This window comes from Salvia miltiorrhiza, chromosome 7 (assembly GCF_028751815.1).
Source record: "Salvia miltiorrhiza cultivar Shanhuang (shh) chromosome 7, IMPLAD_Smil_shh, whole genome shotgun sequence".
NCBI classification, from domain to species: domain Eukaryota; kingdom Viridiplantae; phylum Streptophyta; class Magnoliopsida; order Lamiales; family Lamiaceae; genus Salvia; species Salvia miltiorrhiza.
The window spans coordinates 55,444,578-55,468,724 of record NC_080393.1 but is presented as its reverse complement, the minus strand read 5'-3'; the positions used below and the strand labels follow the sequence as shown (position 1 = coordinate 55,468,724).

The window sequence follows — 24,147 nt, the reverse complement described above, 5'->3', positions numbered from 1 at the left end:
TAACTCCGTTTCGGTTAGTGAAGGATTTACGTAGCGCATTTCGTCCTCGAAGATCCTAAGATATAACGAAAAAAATTATAAGTTACGTACGTCGAGAATTGATATACACAAGACAAGTCAACAATACTCACTTGATATATGTGTTTGCAACCTCCGCACAATTGCTCAAAATATACATATGCGCAGCCATGTATTCTTTAGGATCCATGTATCTCTTTGTCATTCGCCCAATCGGACGTCCAACTGGTTTGAAGATTAAGAGTTGATTAGGATCATCATTTTCTTCAACAGACTCTTCAATATTGCGAGGCAAATTTCTCCACTTTGTAGTCACATGATCCTCAAAGTAATATGAAGAGAATGTGGACATTTCCTCTAGTATATATGCATTGCTGATGGATCCTTCAACCTTGGCTTTGTTTCTGATATGATTTTTCAATGTCCTCAAATATCGTTCAAAAGGATACATCCACCGATACTGCACTGGACCAGCCAATCGTGCTTCATCTGCCAAATGAACTAGTAGATGCTCCATTGAATCAAAGAAACTCGGGGGAAAGATACGCTCAAGTTTGCATAGAGTAACTGATATCTTCTCATTGAGTATTCCCATATCATGTATTGAGATATTGCGGGCTGTTAATTCTCTAAAGAAACAACTTAACTTTGTAATTGCCTCCCAAACATTCTTAGGAAGAAGTTCTTTAAAGGCTACAGGTAGCAGTAATTGCATGAACACGTGACAGTCGTGGCTTTTCATGTTATGCATCTTCAGAGCGTTCAAATCAACGCATCTGCTAATATTTGACATGTACCCATCGGGAAACTTAAGACTCTTGATCCATTGAAGTAAGATTTTCTTTTCATCCCTTTCAAGCGTATAACATGCTTTTGGATACAGTCGGGATCCATCCACTTTCTTCAATTCAGGCCGTCGACAGAAGATGTTCAATTCTTCTCTCGACTTTTCGGTATCTTTTGTCTTCTCCTTCACATTGAGGACGGTATTAAACACATTATCAAACACATTTTTTTCAATGTGCATGACATCCAGATTATGTCGAATCAAAAGGTCCTTCCAATAGGGAAGATCCCAAAATATGCTTTTCTTCTTCCACCCAACATGTTCATATTTTGCAAGTTGAGCGTTCCTGTTATCGAAGTCTTCGGTAACCTTCACGAAGCCCAACCCCTCAATTTGATTCAAGATTTCTATTCCGGATCTGTGTTCTGGTGGACCCACATTGCATGTCTTATTCTTCAAGAATGAAGTCTTTTTTCTCCTAAACACATGGTCACGAGGTAAGAACTTCCGATGATTGTCAAACCACGATTGTTTACCACTCTTCGTTAGTGTAAATGCGTCTGTATTCTCCATACAGTGTGGACATGCCAATTTCCCAGCTGTACCCCACCCAGACAACATAGCGTACGTTGGAAAATCACTAATAGTCCATATTAGAGCTGCCCGCATCTGAAAATTTTACTGCAACGATATGTCATAAGTGTTCACACCAACCTCCCACAAATATTTCAACTCTTGTATCAGTGGCTGTAAGAAAACGTCCAACTTCATCTTTGGGTTAGATGGCCCAGGCACGAGGACAGTGAGGAACATGAATTGTTCTTTCATGCACAACCACGGAGGCAAGTTATACGGTGTGACAATGACCGGCCAAGAAGAATATTGACGCCCTGATTGTGCAAATGGGGCAAAACCATCTATAGAGAGGCCTAATCTCACATTTCTTATCTCCTCGGCGAATCCAGGATATACTGAATTCAAGTGTTTCCATGCCGGAGAGTCTGCTGGGTGGCGCATGATCCCATCTTCTATTGAAGTCGCATGCCATCGCATATTTTCGGCTGTTGCCGCAGATGCAAACAACCTTTGCAGTCAGGGCGTCAAAGGAAAGTAGTGCATCTGTTTGGCGGCCACACGTTTCTTTCGGCGGCTTCCAGATGCACGCAAGTTCTCCTTATATCGTGATGCACCACAAAAATTACAACTCTCTAGCTCACTGTCGTCCCCCCAATACAACATGCAGTTATTAACGCAACAATCAATCTTCTCTACTGGCAAACCCAACTCGTGCAGATTTCTCTTCGTACTGTAAAAGCTGTCAGGGCAGTTGTTATCCTTCGGTAAAGCCTTTTGAACCATCTCAGATATCTGATTAAAACATCTCTCTGACATGTGATTTTCAACCTTTATGCTCATCATCTGTGTCATCCAGGATAACTGTGAGTAAGTATCACAGTCTGGGTATAGAGGACTATCGGCTGCGTTCAACATGTCATAAATTTGTTGAGCGTCAGGATTAGGCGGCTCCTCAAGATTTGGAGGATCTTGATAATTACTAGGTCCAGCATGATCATGCACCATCCTTTGGTAATTACTGTATGACCCATCATCCTCATCCATTATAGTATGTTCTGCTGGCATATACACTGGTGCTTCCCCTTGATAACACCAGTTCGTGTAATTGTGGACAAATCCACGCCTAGTAACATGTTCTCTGACTGTAGGTACAGATGCAAAGACTTTATTCTTACACTTCCTACACGGGCACCTAATGTTACCAATTCCATCTGTATACGCTGTTTGATTTATCGCAAACTCGAGGAAACTCTCAAGTCCCGTTTCAAATGCAGCACGATCATTGTATCTCGCGTACATCCACGATCGATTATCACTCATTCTTGCAAATTCTAATTGAAAATAAAAATAAATCAAATACAATAAATTACTTGAATCTAAGAAAATTTCGACAGCATAACCCCACTATCCTAACTACCAAGTGCTCGACTCTACCAGCAACTATAGTGACCATAGTGGTCCTAATTTACTAAACCTATACTAGGTCTACCCGGCCCCCCAATGTCGAAACAATAATAAAATAACATATAAAACAATAAAAAAAAAGGTTATAAAAGCAAACACAATCATTTGTTGGGAGAAGATCCTTAAGAAATAATCAATTTCTTTCCCAAAGGGAGAAGATCCTTAAGAAATTGATTAAATCTATCCCACAATATATAATAACATATCATTTCATCCAGAACAGAAAATCAATTTAAAATTAATCTAATTAACAAATTAATTTCAATTAATCATACTTTAAACATCCTATAAAGTAATTATAGTTAAATCAATTCATAATTAATCTAATTACCAAATTAATTTCAATTAATCATACTTTAAACATCCTATAAAGTAATTATAGTTAAATCAATTCATAATTAATCTAATTACCAAATTAATTTCAATTAATCATACTTTAAACATCCTATAAAGTAATTAGAGTTAAGTTAATTTTAATCAAACAAATAAATAATAAATAAATAAATAAAAGTCTATTAAAAACAAAAGTGTACCGTAGGAGTCGACGGCGGAACCGTGCGGTGGCAGGAGCGGTGAGACGGCAGGATTGGCCTGCAATTAGGAGGAGAAAGATGAAGAGAGGGTGAGAGGGTGAGAGAGAGAGAGAGACAGAGAGAGAGAAGGAAAGGAGGGGCTTACCTTGACGGAGGCGACGGCGGCGACCGGCGACGGCGACAAGCGGCAGGGCAAGGGGGGGCAGGGGAGCTGGAGGCGCGAGGGGGGATCTGTTCTGGAGGAGAGAGGGTTAGGGCACCCGATTTTGGGCTTTAAAATTAGCGGCGACCCATTACCGCTGCGAAAGCCCGACCCGCACTCTTTTTACAGGCGGCCATCTTGCCGCCGCTAATCACCGGCGGCGGCTGCCGCCGCTACTTGTTAAATATTAAAAAATAAAATTAAAAAATAAAATTCCCGGCGGCCTGAATATTTACCGGCCGCTATGCCGCCGGTGATCACCGGCGGTGACGTTGCCGCCGGTATCAACGCCATATATTCAAAAACTACGGGTCGGCAGCTCCGCCGTCGGAAAGCCGCCGGTAATCGCCGGCGGCGAGGCTGCCGCCGGTAAATCCTGCGCTTTTTTGTAGTGAATGAGAACTAGGAACCACATCTTAGCCTTTAAATTTGAAGATCTAGTGGTTAGGATTAAATTGATTAATAATGTGCCTAAAATGAGGGAATTTGTTTGATTTTGCCGTTTTATTTGATTTTTAATTAGGAGAAGGTTAACTTTGTCTTTTAAGGTTTTCTTAATTAATGATAGATGTTATGTTTTAATTGCTTATTCGATGACATTAATACAATTAGAAATTGCACAGATTACACATCATAATTCGTTCATCATTAATACCAATTATCTTTTTCAAATTTTTATTATATAAAACAATTAGAAATGACATGAAAGAATTATACTACAAATCATGATCTTCTTTAAAAAAAACACCAAACTCAAATACGCAATATTTGAATTTGTAAATAACAATGTAAATAAATACAGAATATGAAACTATGCAATTAATAAATAATTATTGTATGCAATTTTAACCAACAATGCACTACAAACGTGAGAACAAGACGTAATATAAGTTGTCCTTCATAAACAAATTTGAAAATTGATCTAAATGATAATAAAATTGTTTAAGAAAAATTCGTCCAATGTAATCATATGACAGAACAAATTTTGTTTCAACACAGTGTATTATTCAAACCATAAGTCATCCAAATATCTTTTCCATCTTCTCATCTGGCACGGACAAGAAATTTCGATAATATGCAGATGCACCTCTCATTACATCATCCTTGATGTAGTTATTTGTCCATCCAATCATAGTTGCACAGTATCTTGTACGAAGCCTAATCAAATGCCTTTCTGGATTTGTGGGAAGTCCACATACCCAATTGCACGGTGTCTCTCCCATATAAGTTTCAATGTGGCGCATGAGATATATACTGCTGGCTTCCATGCAACTTTTGTTACCCCACTTCATATGGACAACAAATTTCTTTGCCTTCAACATCTTTATTTTTTTTCATCGGATTTCCATGTAGGTGCAAGTATTCTCCAAGTACATTTGCCTACATAATTAAACAATCAAAATTATATACCATACCAGGTGATCGATAAATAAATAATGAACTTTCGCAATAAAAATTATATACCACACCAGGTGTAGTAACACCATATTTTTCTAGACGACAATCTTCCTTTGACACATTTGTGCTATCAAAAATAAGTATTCGCCATCTCTTCACATCGAATGTTAATGCATAGAATTTCATTCCGTCGTACACAGGGAATACAAACTGTATATAAATATTTCACAAAAATCAACCACAACTGTTAATACAAATTATATATAACATCTAATAATTAATTGTCCAAAAATTCAACATTGCAACATATTACTTTCACGGATGCAATTAAAAAATCATCTATGCAATAAAGCAATTTCATAGATGCATATTAATAATTTCATAGATCCACAGATGACTTCAAATAATTGCAGCGAATGAACTTTAATAGCATAGATGTACTTTACTAATTGCATAGATGCATATTTGTAGGATCTGTATGTTCTATCTTCTTGTTAGTAAAGGACAATCCATTGGTTATATGCAACAATCCCGTAAACTTTGATTTAATTTCCAACAATTCGTACAGTTCCACAGACTAACGCAATCAATTTTTTCACACTTCAAGATATTAAAACAAATTGACTTATCAAAGTATGTAAGAAAGGAAACAAACCTCATAACAAAAACACAGAGTATACTAATCCTCAATTTTTCCTTTAGTACCCCAAACTCTAGAAATCAAAACCCTCGACACACGCATATACCCAAAATGGTCACCTCAAATTTCAAGAGCATAGATGCACATATTAAAGAATAAAGCAATTTCGAAGTAAGATCTTTTTTAAACAGCTATGCGATCTTAAAAAATTAGATAGCTATGCTAAATCTTTACTAAACAGCTATCCAAAAATTAACCATTATCCATGCAATCTTAAAAACTTAACAAAAAAAAAAAACTAGGAAATTTGATAACTATGCAACCCAATCCAACATCTATGCACTAACAACCTCAAAATATGCAACTCCAGTAACAAAAAAACAGAACAAAACGTTTCAATTTGGCCATTTATGCATCAATATCCAACATATATGCATAACAATCTCAAAATATGCAACTCCAATAAAAAAACAGAAAAAACGTTTCAATTTTTGTGATTTATGCATAAATATCCAACATCTATGCATCACAATCTTTCATCTATGCAAATCAAACAAAACCTATCAAAGAATCGTAAGAAATGATAACTATGCAACCCAATCCAACATCTATGCATCACAATCTTTCATCTATGCAAAGCAAACAAAACCTATCAAAGAATCGCAAGAAATGATAATTATGCAACCCAATCCAACATCTATGCATCACAATCTTTCATCTATGCAAATCAAGAACACCCATCATCTATTCAATTTTAAAAAATTAACCAAAAAACAAACAGCTATGCAATTACATAAAACATCTATGCAATTGATTTACCCCAATTTCGGACGGCTTTAAGCTTCCGCCACCTCCTCCTTGTATAAATCGGCCAGAATCCGCCGCCCCCTCTTGGAATAATCGGACAGCCTCCGCCGCCGCCTCCTGTTACAGATCGCCGAAGCCGCTGGGAACGACGAAGACCCATTTCGCCCAAACCGTCGAACGCCAACTCCTTGTACAGGAGGGAAAATTTCGAACCTTGCACAGATCGCCGAAACCGCCGCCGGAGAACCTCCTGTGTCCGATGCTTCATCGCCGGCGTGCAGATTGGTCGTTCGTCGACTGCACAGATGTCTGCGGTTTTAACTTCTCAAGCACTAGATGAAATTCCAAAGTGAAAGTGAAAATGTAAATGATGATGCGTGTAAATTTTAATTTCATTCTTTACATTTCTACCCTTTTAATTAAAAATACATTTACATTATATATTTTAATGTGCATCTCTAATTTAATCTCAACCCTTTATTTTATTAAAATCAGTGGTTTAGATTAGGTTCCTAGTTCTCATCTTAAGGGGGTTTCTATTTTAACCCCACCCTATATATATATATATATATATATATATATATATATATGTCTAGTATGAAATGTTGTTTTGGTATTAGACGTTTGAATTTTCGATCATGTTAGAGATAATAATTATATAATGTCATGCTTGTTATCTTTTGAATAAGATGTATTTTTCAATTAATAAGATGATGTCCGACTCTAATGGCACATTACTCATTTAATTCAAGAAAAGCCTAACACACTCGTCACATATCCCAAATCTTATTATTCCGAAAAAATTGAGCGTGACAAAACTCATCCGAAAAATAATAAAACAAATAAAGCCAAATCAATAAAATAAAACTAAGATGCACGTGAGAAATACTAATAATAAAATAAATGAAGTCAAACTAATAAAATAAAATTAACTTTAAAATTGATCGGACTGAAATTTTATAAGTCAAGTCCAACCTCATTCGGCCATCAACCTATCGGGCCAAACTCATTCGAAAAATAATACAGATGAAGCCGAACTAATAAAATAAAACCGAAATTTTAAAAGTCAAGTCCGAATTCATTCGAGCCATTATATTATCACGTCAAACCCGTCTAAATAATAATAAAACAAATGAAGTCAAACTAATAAAATAAAATTAAGGTGCACAATCATGGTCACGGCAGCCGCGACCACATTAATGTAGCGCTTGGTGTTGTGTTTATCTTCAACTTTTAAAATATATTGATTGTAGACATAGGACAATCTTTTATGAAATTGTGCTTCTTCAAAGACATCATTCATAAAATCCTTCAATTATTCTTTATCACGTTGAGGCGTTTTTTTGAAGTGCTTCAAGAGGTAAAAAAAAATAAAAAGACAAAATGAATTGAATTTTTTCTGCCCGCGAGAGAGAAAGAATAGACAAAAATAATGGATGATACGATTTGATTGATTTCTTTTTTGACACACCAAATTAAGGTTGATTGCAGTGGTCCACCTTGGATCCTCTCCTGCGTGTAGTGTTCACAAACACAATACCAAATGTTGGGAGATGATCATGCCAGGTTTGTGCCTTTTTGGAGTTGTAACACGATTTTTTTTTCTTCGACAATAAATTTGATTGACAATACGCACTATGATGAATTGAGTGATGATTTAATATCACACCCAAATAAATATTTGTAAATTATACTCCATTCATCCACTAAAAAATTGTCACTTTTATTTATAATGTAGGGTCCACACAACTTCACTCACCTTGAAAGTTGGACACTTAGAGCATCCGCAGTACAGAGCTAAGGTGGGCTCTTAAAAGAGGTCTTCACCATTTAAGAGCTCACTCCCCACAGTGGGAGAGCCTCCTACTTGACTCTCTAATTTTCTTTTTCATTAAAATTGAAAGTTAATCCTACATTCATTGAAATTTCAAGTTGCATTACAAATAAAAGGAAAATCTTAACTTAATTCCAACTAAAAGTTAATCTTACATTGATTGAAATTTAAAATTGCATTACAATAAAAGGGAAATCCTAACTTAATTCAAATTAAAAAAATCATAAACAACCTAAAAATTTAAAGATCATTGCGGTGTTTGATTTCATCCACCTTCTTCAAGTGAAACGCAAATTCGTCCGAATTCAAAGTAGAAGTGTCCTTACCCATATGATGCCGTCTGCAAGGTCGCGTTGGGTTTTGGAGAAAACTCCCATGACCTTGACCATATTTTTCATAGCCTCCACTACGCATTTTGCTCCAACGACGACTCCACCTTCTTGCATTTTTCCCTCGTCCCTTTTCGCTGCCTTTTGGCCTTGGGACCGTGTAGAGATGTTTGGCTCGCTCTCGGTCTTTGTGTAGCCTCCGCATGAGCCCTTTGAACGCTTTGAGGAGTGGACATCCTTGCCAATGGACGCAAACTTTTGAGTTTCGCGCAGCACCCTCCAGCGCATGTGGATACTTGAATACACTACCATGCTCGGCAGCGTACATCTGTTCGGCTTGAGCGATGATTTGGTCATCGTTCATGCCAGAGCCCCAATTCTTGTGACACTTGTCGTATGTTGACTCCCACAGCTTTACGTTCCTTTGAACTTGTTGGAAATGCGACTTTATTTTCTTGACATCGCGTGGAATGGTATTGGCGGTCATTGCACGTTGTACTTTTTGACGATGACGCCCTAATACGTAGCTCTCTTTTGATCGGCATCTTTCACGGAGTCGCATGTTGCCTCCGCGTATAGACGACAAACGAATGTGGTCTCAGCCGGGGTGTATCCACCTTGTTGTTTGGTGGACACCGACGCTGATATCTCCTCCACTTTGGGGTCCACTGCTGTCGCCGCCGCCTCCTCATTGAAATTGGCATTCAAGTTGATGCCTTCAAGACCGGCCGTAGGAGCTGAGATAGATTCATGCAAGAAAGGCAAGAATGCTCCACTCGAGGAATTGCCAGAGTTGGGATTTTGTGGGTGAGTGTTCCACCATTGCTTGAAATTTTCATCCATAATTGAAGCACAATTTGAGGTGAAAGAACTTTTACAAAGAAGAGTAGGAAGAAAGTGTAAAGATTTGTTTGAAAATGAAATGAAATGATCTTATTATTTATAGAGGTAGAAAGTAAAAAAAAAATAAAGAAAAACAAATAGAAAAAGGAGCATAGAGCCGTTGGAACGGCTACTTTGAAGAAAAAAAGGGAGATTTGTGCATGTTTTCGGTTTTTTACCGTTTTCTTAAAAAAAAAAATTAATCGCTGAAATTTGTGATTGGGCCGTGCTAAGCACGCGCACAACCATTTCCTGTTGCGCAGCGGGTGGGCTCGGGGGGGTAGGGGGTATTCGGGTTCAGGAGGAGGGGGCACTGACAGTTTGTCTAAATTCAAAGTCATTGTATTTGATATGAGGCCGAGCATTGTCTTGTTGAATGAATATGACCTTGCTTGCAAGTTGCAAATATTTGCCATTTCACCTTTATAGCTGGTATGTTCTGTATATAAAGACAATAGCTTGTAAAAATACAATAATTAAATTAAAGTACAAATAAATTGGACTCCAATCATTCTAACGTTACATTCTTCACATAAATTATCACAAGACCATACCTTCTTGATAAAACAGTATTTGATTACTTAACGAATAAGTTATGAAAATTTTAAAATATTTTATTTATTTAAATATATCGTTTAATTTCAATATTCGTTTTGTATCAAACTTCCCACTCCAATAGTCTCATTTTTCTTTTCGGGACGTCCCACTTCAATAATTTCATTTATGTTTTTGATAATGATTTACACTACAAACAATGTGATCCCACACACCTTTACTCACTTTTACACTAAAAAACAAGTTTTTTAATCTCCTTGGCCAAATGAAATGGGACTATTGGGACATAGGTGAGAGAAATTAATTTAATAATTAAATTTTAATTTGAGTTGGGAATCGGTCACGTATGTCACTTTCCCTCTTCTCACTCTCGTCTCTCTGCCTCTCTCACCCTCTCTCGTCTCCGGCCTCTCTCTGCCGTCCGCCGGTCGCCAACGCCGCCGCCCTCGCCGGCTCACCTCGCGCGCAGCAGCAGCTGCCTCCGTCAACTAGCAGGTAAGATGGCAGCCGCCGCAGCCCTACTCCCTAAATATTTTTTTCCCCTTCAAAGTTTGGAGTTTTAGTTGAGAACCCTAACCCACCCAATACGAAATTGATTGGAGTGCTCTCTCTCTCGTGTTGTGGATTCTATTAAAGAATCTGCACAAATCTATCTCCAATTTGAGGTCTCCCACTTGAGAAGCAGCAGCAATCTGCACTAACCTTCAACAATATTTTCGTCTCCGAGAGATTTCTCACCCATGAAATGGATTACTCTCAGTAAAATTAAGAAATCGGGTATTTTGGGGTACCCTAACACCCGATTTGGTGATACTAGGCAATGGCGGGGTTTTAAAATTATCCGTGGCTAGTGGTCTGGTTAATCCATTTTCATAAATCTGGACAAATTTTGATAAGATAGTTGATAGTGTTGTAAGCTCTTATGTACTTAGACAGACAATGTGTTCTCGTTGTTATTACAGGAAATTTTAGCAAAATATGTCTAAAAGTTGGTGATGATGCCATTGCTGAAACATTTTAAGTACAGACAATGTTTAGTGATGCTTCTTTCTGGCTCTATTAGAAAACCTGATTTATGAGATAGATGATGTTTTTCTAGGTCTGTTCATTTTTCTTACCATATTACTTTAGTGAAAAGTCACGATTGGTTTTCCTCTGATATACATATTGTTGTATGTCATGGAATAAGGAGGGGTATTGATGTACTTGAGCTTTGAGGTCTGAATGTAGGCGTTTCTTTGTTTTTCTAATTAATAATAAAGGAAGTTTTGTGCAATGTTTTATCTCTCACGTTTTCCGTTTATAATAGGTTGTTCTGTTGGGAAGCTTCTTTTATGTTGATTTTATAGTCTTGCATTCAGTTTTTGCAATCAACTTGATAATTCTGGAGTTGGAAAACTTTTAGTTTGTGTTTTATGGCTTAAGGTCCAACTCCTTGCAGTTTGTGTTTCTATGATGGTAGCCTAAAGAAATTGGGATTGCTTGGATTTAGACAAAGATTGAGTTGATAATGCCTTTCATTTGGAAGAAGGGTCAGAATAGCATTTACATGTTCTGGATGCTGGAATAGTTCTTGACATGAAATGAACTGTAAAAATTGAAAGTTGCATTCCTTACATATTTTGCATCAATGATGAAAATATAATCTTACCTCTTCTGTTTCTTAATAGTATTGCCATTTTTTCTTTTCCTTTCTTTTCTGTGGTGATACCTTTTAATACGTGATGCATGTTTATGCTTCAAAAGCAGGTTGCCATGAAAGTATTGGTCCCACCTGAATCTATTTGAAGGCCCTGAAAAGTTATTGCAGGCTTCTGTGCTAATTGACTACTCTTTCTCTGGCTTCTATTTATCTGATTCAATTCCTTGGAAATCAAAACCAGAAGAATGGATGGAGATCTTGAAATCTCACTAGACAAGCTTCCGATCAAACGACTTGATGCCATTGAGGAAAATGGCTTTGAACGCTTCCCCACGTCAGTTCACTTCCTTTTCACACAATGTATTAAATGTAAAAAATCTGTGTTTTGATGGATTGATGTGATAACGGTGCATATATGTGTGGCAGAGATGTGGGTTATGATGAAAAGAGAGTGAACTTGGTGAGGAGAATAGACTTTGCATGGGCCGTAGAGAGAGAGGATCCCAATAAGAAGCGGAAGAGTGAAGGTGCGAGTGCCAAGGAGGGTGCGACATCCAGTCAGCAACAATGGCAATGGCAGAGTTTAGTGGAGAATCTGCAGTTGGCTCACCAAGAGCTATCTGTCATAATTGATCTTATTAACACGGTAAAGAGTTTAAATTCTTTGTTTTCTTGCTTGTTTCTATATTTGAGTTTGTATTGAGTTCTTGTTGACTTGATGTGCATGGGCAAGTCGCAAGTGTAATACTAATATGTGGGGTTATTAATAAAAATAGCGGGAACTTTGACCTTATGTTCACTTTTTAGCCCAAATTTACAAATATTACAAGTATAGCTTGTATTCATGTCTGTTGTTCAGTTTATAGCCAAGTCAAAATTCTGGCTAACTGAGGCTGACTTGTCATGCTGGAAGCTAATTTGGCAATTAAAATACATCAAAGTTTTACTCTCTAATGTCGTCCTTGCACGACTGCGTACACTAGAGCTGCGACTTGAAAACGTTGTCAGCGTACTTGCAGCCCCGGTAGAAGTCGGGGTAGGCTTCACCGGAGTAGTGGTGGTGGTGCATGTCATGCGGCTGCGCCTTCTCACCCGGGTGCACAAAGGGCAGTCAGTTCAGTTGTGAGATTTGGACGGTCTCAAGTGAAATGACTCCGTTTCGATAGCTGATGTGGAGAGTGAAATTCTGGTGTATCTGTTTTAATTGTCAAATCAGCTTTTGGCGAGACATGCCAGCCTTAGTTGGCTGAAATTTTGACTCGGGCTCAGCGGAGATAATTACATGCTATGTTTGTAATATTTGTCAATTCGGGCTAAAAAGTGAACATGAGGCCAAAGTTCGGGCTATTTTTAATAATAACCCTAATATGTATATGACATGCTGACATGTAATTTCAATGGAGTCACGCTTTAAGGCCTTGTTAATAAATACAATTGAGTTATACAAATGCATAATAGAAGTTCTCTGTAGGCAAAATAGAGTGTTTAATGCCTAAGGCTAAAGGTCTCTGGTCACACGATCTTTAAATTATTTGTTCAGCTACTCCCCCCCCCCCCCAAAAAAAAAGGAAGTTGCTGTAATGGTGTTCAAAGGGGTTAGCATTATATAATGAGCATCTCTGCATCTATGTATTGCTCATCTTAAATTTAACTGTGGGAGTGGGAGTACATATGTTAAGACTAATGTCTTGCTAATAAAGGTCACCCTTAAGAGTAAACCATGATGCTGTCTAGATTTCTGGTGATATGACGGTGATTATTTATCATCGTTTTAGCCTGTTTCTGCTGACCTATTAGTTTGATTTTGGCCAGCAGCTTGAGCATATCATGGTTTCTGAATTGGTTTGTGTTAGGCTTAGGATTGATGCATGCTTGGTCAACTAGTTATAGTCTTATAGATCATTAAAACCAACAGAAAGGTTGTGTGTCAACTTGGTTCTAAGGAATTACCTGTTTAAACCATGCAAGCCTTCTAGATGCACCTAAAATTCTTTCAGTCTGCATAATTTCCTAATGCTTCCTTTTCCTTCACAAACTTCTTCTTTCCTTCTATTTGAACAACACTAAGACATGGCATTGGCACAAAGGGCATAGAACCTGTAAAGATTGTAATATATTTTTCTTTACTCTAATGTTACTTCCACAGGTAGAGGCTAATGATGCTGTAACAGTCGCGGGAATGACACGGCCGAAGCAATTGCCGAATGAACATCTATCTGACCTTGCTGTGTCTACAGCAACCAAACTACAGTGTTTCCGGGTACTTATGTCTTCCTAAGTTGTTGTCTTTGTCATGAACGAATTACTTTGCAGGACTTTTACTAATGACCTCTTAACTTTTGTATATTTTTTTGTCTTTCTTGTAAGCTATATTTGTATTTGTGCGTTGATTGTAATTCTTTTGCACATTAATGCTATGGTGCAGTACGGTTAAGGTCTTATGTTACACTGCAGGGTCTTGGAAAATATCTAAAGCAATCTGCCAAAGCATTGGAAGAGCAAGTAGCAAGAGAGGCTAGATTTTATGGTGCCCTCATTAGGTAAGTACTAAATGCTTGAAGAAGCCTTATGTTTCTGTTCTCCCAGTGTGTGATTTACCGTTTACGTAGAGCTAACGGAAATCTCTTCCTCCTCCCATATTAATAAAATTGTGTTGTCTAATGGATGACAGATTGCAGCAAAATTGGAAAATTAAACGACATCGATTGGTTGCAGCTGCCTCTGGCAACGAAGGCTTCTATATTGATTTATTTGACAGTTCATTATATGATTTGGCTTCTGTATTTCGTCCATCTTCTATGTCTACAATTCCTGTTGAGCACGATGCAGCTGGAATGCTCACAGTGAATTTACCCCATAAGTCATGCCACTCTCTTCAGTTTGAGTTTCTTGGACTCAATCCTTCGTATAAGTTGACAAGATCTGGTGAGACAAAGACGCAAGCAGAATCCACTGATTCTTCCCGAATGCCTGCGAAGGAACATGTGACAGATGAAGAACGTGTGAGGGAAATGCATTTAACCTTACGTGAAGTTCATCGAGCAATACACGATGAGCAGGTATATTTTCACTTATGTATATCTCATATATCGTAATATCAGTCTATGCAAAAAATGTAATTCCATCGGTTTTTATATTAATTTTTTGATCAAAATAATGTTTCAGGTGTTTGATTTGGTAAACCGTGAAGCATGTAATCCTTCATTGCGTGTGAACCTGACTGGCATAAAAGAAAATTATTTACGCCTAAGCATTGGTGAAGGAGCATCTGTTTCACTTTCACTCGTGTCATCTGGTCAACATGATCAAACAAGCAGTGCATCAGAAATAAACACTGTAGAAACTTCAAATGTAGCTGTGGGATCATTTGACGGAACTGATTTTGGAAAAGAATTTGATAAAGCAGAGAGATCAGGAGTCTCAAGACACCTTGGTTTTGAGATTTATTTGCGGCAATTGTTTCATGAGTATGTGTTTGTCAGAGCAAAATCCAAAGCCATGCCTTTACGAAGGAGTCAAATTCCTGGCCAGCCAGCTAAGGACAATTCTAACATTCTAGGGCATTTCTGCATGTCTCTTGCTCACAGAATATTCTCAAATAAGGTTCTGTCTATGCTGGAAGATCTGGTATGTACTACATCTCTTTCATGACAACTTGACATTATAAATGTCAAATATAACGTAAACACTACTCTCAAATTTTATTTAAAACGATCATCCATCAATAATTTTAAGAATTTCGTAAGTAATCTGGATTAAGTTTTTATGCACAGACGGACTAAATGTAAGTGTATTTTTTCACTTGAAGGTTCATAGGACGCCCTATGTCCAATTAATTTCTCATCCAACCTGGCATTCTCGGACATCTTCATGGACGCTTTCAATGAAGATTCCTGAATCCATCATTCATGCTGCTAGCCAAATTCAGACACCTGGCGTTGGCAATGCGAAGGTTGTAAGATCTCAGTTCTGGACTAAGGTTGTGGTGATTGATGATTCCATTAGCGTACAGGGCGAAGGTGCTCCTAATGTTCTTGGTCTTTTCAAAGGAAAATCTGAGGTTGTCAGCTCGATTAATGGATATGACTGTGACTTGGCAGATCTTCCTATAATACTTCTTCAGCAGGTATTTGAATGGTATCAATAAATATATAGTGCCTTATCTTATGATGTCATATGAGACAAACATACTTAGTGCCTCATATATTTACTTTATGTAATATTTTCTTGCACTAAACATCTTTGAGTTTCAAATGGTGATTGTACGAATTCATGGTACAAAACTTTCTACATGTGTCTACACTGTTCTAGGAGTTCTGGCATGATGTTCTCGACAATTAGACCGTATAATTACTGTTATATGGATATGCTTGTTGTAATGTTGGCAAAAATCCTTTTATAGGTTGCTAGCCAAATTGTCCAGTGGCTGCATGAGGAAGCTCAAGCTGTTGGCATCAAAGCAAACAGAGATTTCTTATCACTGGCGTTCGAGCTGGAACAGGGCGAAATAGCTCGACTGGTAGCACATGTAGACCCTGAAGATGCCCAAGGTTGCATCTCTTGGTGGCTCACGATAGACGACGGGCTTACCGAGGAACACAAACTCCGGTCGGACATGTCCTATTTCGAGTCACAAAGCAGGAAGTTCTTAGGCTATTTACCTCTTGATCTCTTGCATTCGACATTGCTGGACTTTCTCAACTTGTGCAGCTATTGAGAATTGGCCGTGATGAACGAGTTTTCGATTTTCTGGGAAAATTTTGTATTGAAAATGTGAAGTAGGAATAGATATGTAATTGTCAAGTAGCCTAACGTGACATATATTAGCTTTAGTCACATGTACTTCACATGGGGGCATATGGTTACAGCCAAACAAAATGGTTTAATATTCTCGAATAAAGCTTTATTTTCTATTTATTACTCGAGCATAGTAGTTTAACTTGTGACTTTGTGTGTGTCTTGGCCTAGTGGTAGCATGGTTAATTTAGTATTTAAATTTATTTATTAATTTATCAAGAAAAAAAATTGTGACCTCAATTTTGAGCGTTTCTCGAAAAAGATCTCTAACTCACTTATTATATATATAAAAAAAAATATTGTGACCTCAGTTTTGAGCGTTTCTAGAAAAATATCTCTAACTCACGTTTTTACATTAGAAAAGTTCAACATGTACCATGGTGATGCAAGGATGAAACACCTTGTTAGATATTTAATCGGAATATATGTGGGATTTTTTGGGGGGTTTATTGCTAGAAAATACCTATAGTTTGTCAAATTTTTTTTTGTTTATACATGATTTTTATTTTTATTTTTACCAGAAAATACATGAATTTAAGATTGATTTTGAATCGTTCTACGACAGACAATTTCACCCAAATCCAATTTGATGTCGTAGTGAGAAATAGCAAGTCGTGCGACTATTCACATTGATTTGGGCAAAATTATCCTATGTTATCCTATTATTGGTATATAACTTTGCTTAATCAGTAGATTATTCAAATTAAATTTGGGCGAAATTGTTCTTTGTTGAATGATTCAGAATCAATCTTAAATTTATGTATTTTCTAACAAAAGATAAAGGTTATAATACAAATCAAAAAATTAGCAAACTTTGAGTATTTTCCGACAATAATCCCAATTTTGCATCTAAACATTGAACTTAAGAAAATTAGAGGAGGTAATGATTTATTATTTTGTCTTCAAATTATGTAATATAGGGTGTAAGTAAATTGTTTTTTTTTTTTGAAAGTCGTGGGAATTTTTAATGAAAACATGAGTTAGGAATTTTTTTTGGAGAACACTAAAAATTGTGGACACAAATAATGATTAACCTATGATTTGACCTAAATTTTCTCCACCTTTTTTTCCAATTTTTTTCTATTTTTTTTCGACATGGGATTTCTGGGTATACAATTCTCGCATGACTACGTATTTTACTTTTATGGGATTGGAACATGAGAATGAAGAATGATAAAAAGAATATTTCTAAAAAATACGTGCTTTGTCTTTACGTAAAATATGCTCTGGTATTATCGATTTAATTTTTAATATAAATATTAAAAAACAATATAAAGTTGCCGGTAGAAAAACCGGTACTATAAATAGCATAACCATAATTTAAAATAAATGGGCAGTTATGACTCGTGGTCTAAAAACGTACTAGCTTGGCTTTGCAAACACCTTTACTTTATTTAATTCTTTACTTCCAATTTGAGTATGAGTGGTTTACCACTTTTTCATAGCTTATTGTTGTTTCCCCTATAATTTAAAATTTATTATGGAGATTCAGAATATCAAATTCTTTTATTCACTAAACCAATCACATTCACATTAATAATAAATTAATTCCTCAATTTATAAATTACGAGTAACGCCGATCGCGAATATATATTTACTATTTTTAGCTGCATAATTAAAATCCTAAATAACTGTTTTTTTTTTTTTTTTTTTTTTGAAGCATAAATAACTGATAATTTTAGTTCAACAAATTAGTAGCAAAAACTGCACAAGAATTAGGATGTTGAACAACTAGAAAAGCCCTAGCTCCCATTTCTCAGATTCTCTCACTTTCCCCATTTTCTCCCCGTCAATCGCTCTCTCCACCGCCGCCGTTGGCACACCGCTGTTGCGCCGCCGTGATTCTACCGTCTCTTAATCCAGTCTCCGTCTCCAGCTCGGTGTCAATTTCACGATGAATCGGATAATTCCCCGGAATTGAGCTGATTGAAATGGCGGTCGTCTGAGACTCTGCGAGCTTGGTGGAATCTGTGGTAATTTATCTCTCTAGCTGCCTGTGTTTTCTTAATTCGTGTGATTGTGGTTGTATTTTGTGAATTTTCCGTAATTTACCGATTTTTTTTTTGTCTTTTTCCCGCGTTTGCGTTAGTTGGGGGTTATTGATTGCGTTAATTTATGTGTGTCTGTGCACACTAGCTGGTGGAGCTCCGAATAGAAGGATGATGTTGAGATTAGATGAAGCAGTGGTGGGTTTTCAGAATTATCTGTGGCTACTGGTCTGGTTAATCTGTTTTCATAAATCTGGACGATTTTTTTTGATACGATGATTGATAGTTTTGTAGTTCTTGGTTACTACTTAGACAGTCAATGTGTTCTCGCTGTTATTTATAAGTAAGTTTAGCAAAATGTGTCCATAAGTGTTGATGATGCACGCCGTTGCTGAAGCAGTTAAGAACAGACAATGTACAGACCTGAATTAGGCGCTTCTTTGTTTTTCTAAAAATTAATAAAGAAAAATGAATCCCACTCTGCACTCAAGGGAATATTTTATCTCCCATATTTTCAGTTTATTTTTAATAGGTTGTTCTGTTGGGAAGCTTCTTTTATGTTGATTTTTTATGGCTTTGCAAGTCAGTTTTTAATTATGCAATCAACTAGGTAGTTCTAGAGCAGAACACTTTTAGTTTGTGTTTTATGGCTTATTGGCTTAAGGTTCAACTACTCGCAGTTTGTGTCTCTATTATGGTAGCCTAAAGGAATAAAAGGAAAGTGAGAATAGCATATACACGGTAGAGATTCTAGAAGAGTTCTTGACATGATCCATGAAGATTTTTTCTGAAAGGTAGCAATTTGTGATGGTAGCCTAGTAAGGATATATCTTTGTCCATCAGGATTCTCGGATAGCCAAGTGACTATATGTGGACTAAAACAAGAGAGGCACACACAGAACTTGTTGAATGCAAGCATAATTGACTGCCGGCCATTCTATGGATATACGTGAAGACTTAGGCCTTCAACTTTTTGTTGTTTGAGATTGACATTACATATTTTTACAGATATATTGTGGTGTGAAAGGACCTGTCCTTTGAAAATGACAACATTTGCATTAACAAATGATAAATTGTTTTCTCTGAGCTCTACTTTTAATCTTTGCCAGTAAAGTAATTGTTGTATGTTTCATGTTACAAAAGGAGGGTTCGTGTGCATGCCGGAAAAGCTTTTGGTCTGCACTTCTGTCGCTTTAGCAATGAAGCCAAGAGCCACCGAGTCACCTCGGAGGTCAAGAACTGTTCAGGGGGAGGGACCAAATTGGATCCTTATTGCAGGGAGTGCACTGCTTAGTACATTGTCAGTTCGCCTTGGATATAAGCTCAAACAGGTCCTTGATGCTAAACAACTGAACAACAGTAGTCCAGGTTTAAAAGGTGTCCAATGCATGTTCATGCAACTTATTCCAGAAGATTCTATTTATATTATCTGAGAGTATACTGTAATTGCAGTTAATGGAAAATCCACTAATGGCAAGAAGTCGGGAAGCTGCCCTATGCATTCAAATGCCTTTTGCTTTCCTCAAGATGAAGATGTTTGCTACAATCATTATTCAGGTAATCACATCTTAGTCCTAGTCAAAACCCTTATTTAGATTGTTTGAGTTATAAATTGAACCTCCTCAGATTTCGAGTGGGCTAAGATTTACCTCGAATACGTAAAACATAAACCTGCATATGCATATATGTGCAACCGAACTTTCTTTTCATCAATTATCTTGTGCTGGAGAAAACTTGTATAGGTGGGTTAAAAGTGCATGTCTTTTGGGGCATTGGTTCTAGTACTTGAGCCTGATAGAAGTAGTGATCTAGATCACCATTCACATTTACGTACATTATTGATATATGGTTAAGAGAATTGGCATTATTGATATTTTCTTCCTGATCATGTAATCAAATAACATTCATGCTTGCCCCTTTGAATTTAACTATTATCTTCCTATTTATATTTCCCATAAAATTCAACAGGTGATCTCTTGAGCTTTCTTCATTATCTATATACTTCACTGATCATTGTATTCATGAAACAGGATCCAGGGATGTGATGGAAATCAAACCACACGTCAATGGACAGATGATGGCAGAACCTGAAATGGCTCTTCCATTAGTGACTGTTCCCACGTCGGAATTCAATAAAGAAAACGGTGTGATGTGGTCGTCTTCTCCTGACCGCCTGGAGCTTCCCCAGAAACCTTTCCACCAATCAAACAGCTCCGACTCCCCCTGCGTCTCAGAATCTGGTTCTGACATTTTCAGCAAGCGGGAGGTCATACAGAAGCTGAGACAGCAGCTGAAGAGAAGAGATGACATGATACTAGAAATGCAAGATCAAATTGCAGAAGTGCAAAACTCTCTTGCCGCACAGGTTTCACATTCTTCACATCTGCAATCTCTTCTAGATATTGCAAACAGGGATTTGTTTGATTCAGAACGGGAAGTACAGAGACTACGGAAGGCAATAGCAGATCACTGTGTCGGACATGTCAACTCAGGTGAGAAACTCCCTTCCGTTCCCGTTTGGCCTGCTGATGCGAGGAACGGCCATGTAAATGGATACCCAGAAGTCGAGAACAATATGGAGTCTCCAGAGAAAGGGAGAGATGGGGAAAAGATTGAAATGTTGAGGAGGGAAGTGAGCGAGTTGAAAGAACTGAATGAAGGAAAAGACTACTTGCTGCAAAGCTACAAGGAGCAGAAGTCGGAGCTTTCGATCAAGATCAAGGAGTTGCAGCACAGATTGGATTCTCAACTTCCAAATATTTTGTAGGTGAATTTAGCTTATCTTGTGCATTCTGAATGTGGCTTCCTGTTTTCTCTTTTATCTTATCCAATTTGAAGCTCTCAATTTTGGAAACGTCGTTTTCTCGCTTTCTTGTTTCCCTCTCATTCTTCTTCCTTGTGCATATGTGGAAGGGTGAGTGAAAAGTTCATAAATTTAGAGTTCAGCGCCGCCTAGTGGCACGTTTTTGAGTGTGGTTGTTTGCCTTCAAATGTATTTTGGACACACATTGAACTTGCAAATGCTTTGCTCCTTGCAGCAGCACCTTCTCAATGCTAGACTGCTAGTGCTGTTATTGTCCAACACTTCTTTTTGATAGAATGATTTTTAAGTTCTTCTATTTTTATTTTTATTTTCAGTAAGTATGAGATGAGATGCATAGAATTGTAAAACAAGGGTGCGTTTTGTTAAATGAAAAAAATGGCAGAAAATATATATTTTCATGTGTTTTGTAGGTTGAAATATTTTATGAGTTTTTTTTTTTTTTTTTTTGATAGCCCATCTTTTCTCATTTTGACTTTAATTTAAGATAATATAATATTGTAATGGGGTATTTTTTTTTTTGGTCAAGAAAATTTTCATTAGCAAAACCATAGGCACCAGAAGTACCTATAAAGAAATACAAGAGGAGATTGAACAGGAACTTGAGCACCAAGAGGTAAAGTTCAAATCCAGGTTCAACATATTAAAAGTTTTATTCCAGCTCCACAGTCTGCCTTTGATTTCCTGAATCAACTTTTGAGTCTCCCACCCTTTCCCATCGAACCTACTTTCATTTTGATTTCCTGAATCAACTTTTGTAATGGGGTATTTGATATGATAATATTTTTTCATGTTTTTTCCATTCTAGAGAATATGTGATTAAAAAGGTAGAGACCATTAAAATATGATAATCTTTTTTTATCTTTCTTATCCCCTATTTTCTTGCAATAAATTTACAATCAAAGATAACATACTATGAGAGAGGAATATGTAATGTCAGCATTCAACAAGATCCTTATACTTCCACTTTGAATTATACTTCTTTCAAAACAAATTCCTACTAGGTTCAATAGCTTCTATATACAATCTATGATTTATTAAAACCTTTTGTATTTCTGTTCTTATTCAATAAAGTGAACATATGTTCTGTTCAAGACGAGGTGCAAAACAAAGCCACTTAGTCGATAACATAATAAAACTTGTGGTTGCCAAATATATGGAACCAAATCTTGGGAGCTGAACCTGTGGGTGGCGCTCTGAAACACAACTTGGTGTATTTACAAAATTTCCCTAAAAAATGACTCACCTTTCGACTTCAAGAACCTATAGGCTAGAAACTCCATTGAACTGCGCGACGCCCCTCAGCACTTATTTTCAGGCCGTCTTGCGATTTTCCTGAGCTTGAAAGGTCGAAACTCCAATCAATCTGACTGAGTTCGTCTCTTAAACGACACGGGTTTGCAAAGACACAGTATCAGTTCGTAATTGGGCATCAAGACTGCTTACTGAAGCTCCTGAAAGAGAGCCCCGAGGCAGCTCTCTTTCTAGTAGGGAAGCCTATTTCAGTTGGACTCGGAACTGCTTTCACGGTGAAACAGCCTGTTTATAGAGATGAGGGCACTTACTGGTGGCAGAGGAACGAGGACTCATATCTCCGATCATGATGCACATCACTCATGGTGACATAATTGTGGATCACAGCAATATTCGTTGCTTGGAGAGCGCTGAGAAGTTGGCGCAACTTCCCCTCACAAATGCTTGGGGTTCAGATTTCAGGCTCTTATGTCTTAATAGGCCTGCATTGAGGACGCAAGGAATGAGATATCAATTCCTTGCAATAAACACAATCGAATAGATTGACAATATATATGATTGAGTATTTGAAGGATTACATGATCAAACAAGCTCAAAATTGTTCACTCCATCAAAATGCATGTGGTAAAGTAACCTATATTGTTTTTACGGACAATAGGCTCACGCAAAGTAGAAAACCAAGAGAGGCAAATTATGGACTCAAAGCATGATTGAAAAAACAAAAAATGTGAGCAGAATCTTTGTCACCAGTTGAAGTTAACCAGCTACTAAATTTGATTAAATGTATAGACAAACATTACTTACAGTGGTGGTGAGCGAAGGTGAGTCGATGTTTTCCTGCTGTTTCTCCTGCTGCTGCAAACAAGTCAAAGTACATACAATTAACAGTGTGTGTTTAACTTATGCCAGCCCATTTCCTGAACGCCTTCACTTGCTCAAGTCTCCTGCTCTGAGCCTCGTCCTTAGCATCCGCTAAAGTTAAGGTCCGGTAGAGGTTCCTGTGAAACTTCAAGAACTCGATTTTATAGCACCACTTATCCAAGAACATATCATTCTGCATCATAAGATGAATGACCTCCATCACCCTCTCAAAATAGCCTCCCCGAATAAAATTTAGTAGCAGCAACTCATAGACTTCTCTCTTGTATACAGTATTATAATTCACCATGCTCCTCTTGATGTCGCCCCACAAGATTGTAATTTCACGATACATCCCCACAGAACTATATCCACATATAAGATAGAAAAATGTGGAAGTATTGGGCTGGATCTTCAACTTTTGCATTTTCCGGTATGTCTCTCTTGCATCTTCAATCATTTTGGCCTTCGTGAAGAAGAAGATGGAGGAATTAAACTGATGTACCATAAATGGAACTCCTCCATCATCTTCTCTCATTGTTTGACTGATTGAATCTGCCAAATTCGATGTATGTTTATCTTCAGAATCAGAAACATTTGGGGACATACACTCATCAGAAGTATTAATGGCAAAGCCGAGTCTTTGGATTTGTCTCACTAGTCCTTCTGCTTCCCTCAGCATATTTCTTTTGTAATAAGCAGTCAAAAGTAACGTATATGAACCTATTGGGACAGAGTAATTTTCTGCTACCAAGTCTTCTA

General features: G+C 37.3%; 4 protein-coding genes across 8 annotated transcripts in view; 2 read left to right on the top strand and 2 right to left on the bottom strand.

The window, feature by feature from the left end:
* Nucleotides 1–1,780: 1,780 nt before the first annotated feature.
* On the bottom strand, nucleotides 1,781–3,563 carry LOC130994927 (uncharacterized). Its single transcript, XM_057920089.1, has 3 exons — nucleotides 3,524–3,563; nucleotides 3,379–3,436; nucleotides 1,781–2,712 (listed from the first exon to the last, which is right to left on the bottom strand). Exon 3 carries the CDS (start codon nucleotides 2,699–2,701, stop codon nucleotides 1,898–1,900), a length of 804 nt encoding a protein of 267 aa, XP_057776072.1. The 5' UTR covers nucleotides 2,702–2,712; nucleotides 3,379–3,436; nucleotides 3,524–3,563; the 3' UTR covers nucleotides 1,781–1,897.
* Nucleotides 3,564–10,324: 6,761 nt separating this feature from the next.
* On the top strand, nucleotides 10,325–16,584 carry LOC130994832 (mediator of RNA polymerase II transcription subunit 17). 2 transcript variants are annotated; one of them, XM_057919913.1, is made up of 9 exons: nucleotides 10,325–10,520; nucleotides 11,775–12,001; nucleotides 12,094–12,313; nucleotides 13,814–13,927; nucleotides 14,122–14,207; nucleotides 14,339–14,726; nucleotides 14,833–15,294; nucleotides 15,476–15,793; nucleotides 16,070–16,584. In XM_057919913.1, the coding sequence occupies exons 2-9, from the start codon at nucleotides 11,913–11,915 to the stop codon at nucleotides 16,382–16,384; spliced, it is 1,992 nt and encodes a 663-aa protein (XP_057775896.1). In that variant the 5' UTR covers nucleotides 10,325–10,520; nucleotides 11,775–11,912; the 3' UTR covers nucleotides 16,385–16,584. The 2 variants fall into 2 exon arrangements, with proteins under 2 accessions (XP_057775896.1, XP_057775897.1); XM_057919914.1 differs by having other exon boundaries at nucleotides 10,356–10,520; nucleotides 11,772–12,001.
* A 1,277-nt stretch (nucleotides 16,585–17,861) lies between these two features.
* On the top strand, nucleotides 17,862–21,534 carry LOC130994905 (uncharacterized). Of its 4 annotated transcripts, none has more exons than XM_057920038.1 (5): nucleotides 18,143–18,437; nucleotides 18,601–18,650; nucleotides 19,596–19,820; nucleotides 19,905–20,009; nucleotides 20,483–21,534. In XM_057920038.1, exons 3-5 carry the CDS (start codon nucleotides 19,610–19,612, stop codon nucleotides 21,217–21,219), a joined length of 1,053 nt encoding a protein of 350 aa, XP_057776021.1. In that variant the 5' UTR covers nucleotides 18,143–18,437; nucleotides 18,601–18,650; nucleotides 19,596–19,609; the 3' UTR covers nucleotides 21,220–21,534. The 4 variants fall into 4 exon arrangements, with proteins under 4 accessions (XP_057776018.1, XP_057776020.1, XP_057776021.1 ...); XM_057920036.1 differs by having other exon boundaries at nucleotides 18,146–18,437; nucleotides 19,596–19,829; XM_057920035.1 differs by lacking the exon at nucleotides 18,601–18,650 and having other exon boundaries at nucleotides 17,862–18,437; nucleotides 19,596–19,829.
* Nucleotides 21,535–22,204: 670 nt separating this feature from the next.
* Nucleotides 22,205–24,147, bottom strand: part of LOC130994828 (pentatricopeptide repeat-containing protein At4g17616) — a 3,982-nt gene continuing 2,039 nt past the window's right edge. Inside the window, exons 2-3 of the mRNA XM_057919906.1 lie at nucleotides 23,332–24,147; nucleotides 22,205–23,009 (exon numbers count right to left, since the gene is read on the bottom strand). The exon at nucleotides 23,332–24,147 is cut by the window's right edge and continues 1,504 nt beyond it. Of these exons, the coding sequence (XP_057775889.1) occupies nucleotides 23,423–24,147 (725 nt within the window). The 3' untranslated portion in view covers nucleotides 22,205–23,009; nucleotides 23,332–23,422. The remainder of the gene's footprint in view (nucleotides 23,010–23,331) is intronic.

Bases quoted from the DNA above. Each gene is read 5' to 3' on its own strand.
- LOC130994927 (XM_057920089.1), bottom strand. From the start codon at position 2,701: ATGAGTGATAATCGATCGTGGATGTACGCGAGATACAATGATCGTGCT.
- LOC130994832 (XM_057919913.1), top strand. From the start codon at position 11,913: ATGGATGGAGATCTTGAAATCTCACTAGACAAGCTTCCGATCAAACGA. The intron at 12,002-12,093 runs GTCAGTTCACTT...TATGTGTGGCAG, and splicing joins GGCTTTGAACGCTTCCCCAC to AGATGTGGGTTATGATGAAA. The intron at 12,314-13,813 runs GTAAAGAGTTTA...TTACTTCCACAG, and splicing joins TAATTGATCTTATTAACACG to GTAGAGGCTAATGATGCTGT.
- LOC130994905 (XM_057920035.1), top strand. From the start codon at position 19,610: ATGCCGGAAAAGCTTTTGGTCTGCACTTCTGTCGCTTTAGCAATGAAG. The intron at 19,830-19,904 runs GTGTCCAATGCA...CTGTAATTGCAG, and splicing joins CAGTAGTCCAGGTTTAAAAG to TTAATGGAAAATCCACTAAT. The intron at 20,010-20,482 runs GTAATCACATCT...TTCATGAAACAG, and splicing joins TTGCTACAATCATTATTCAG to GATCCAGGGATGTGATGGAA.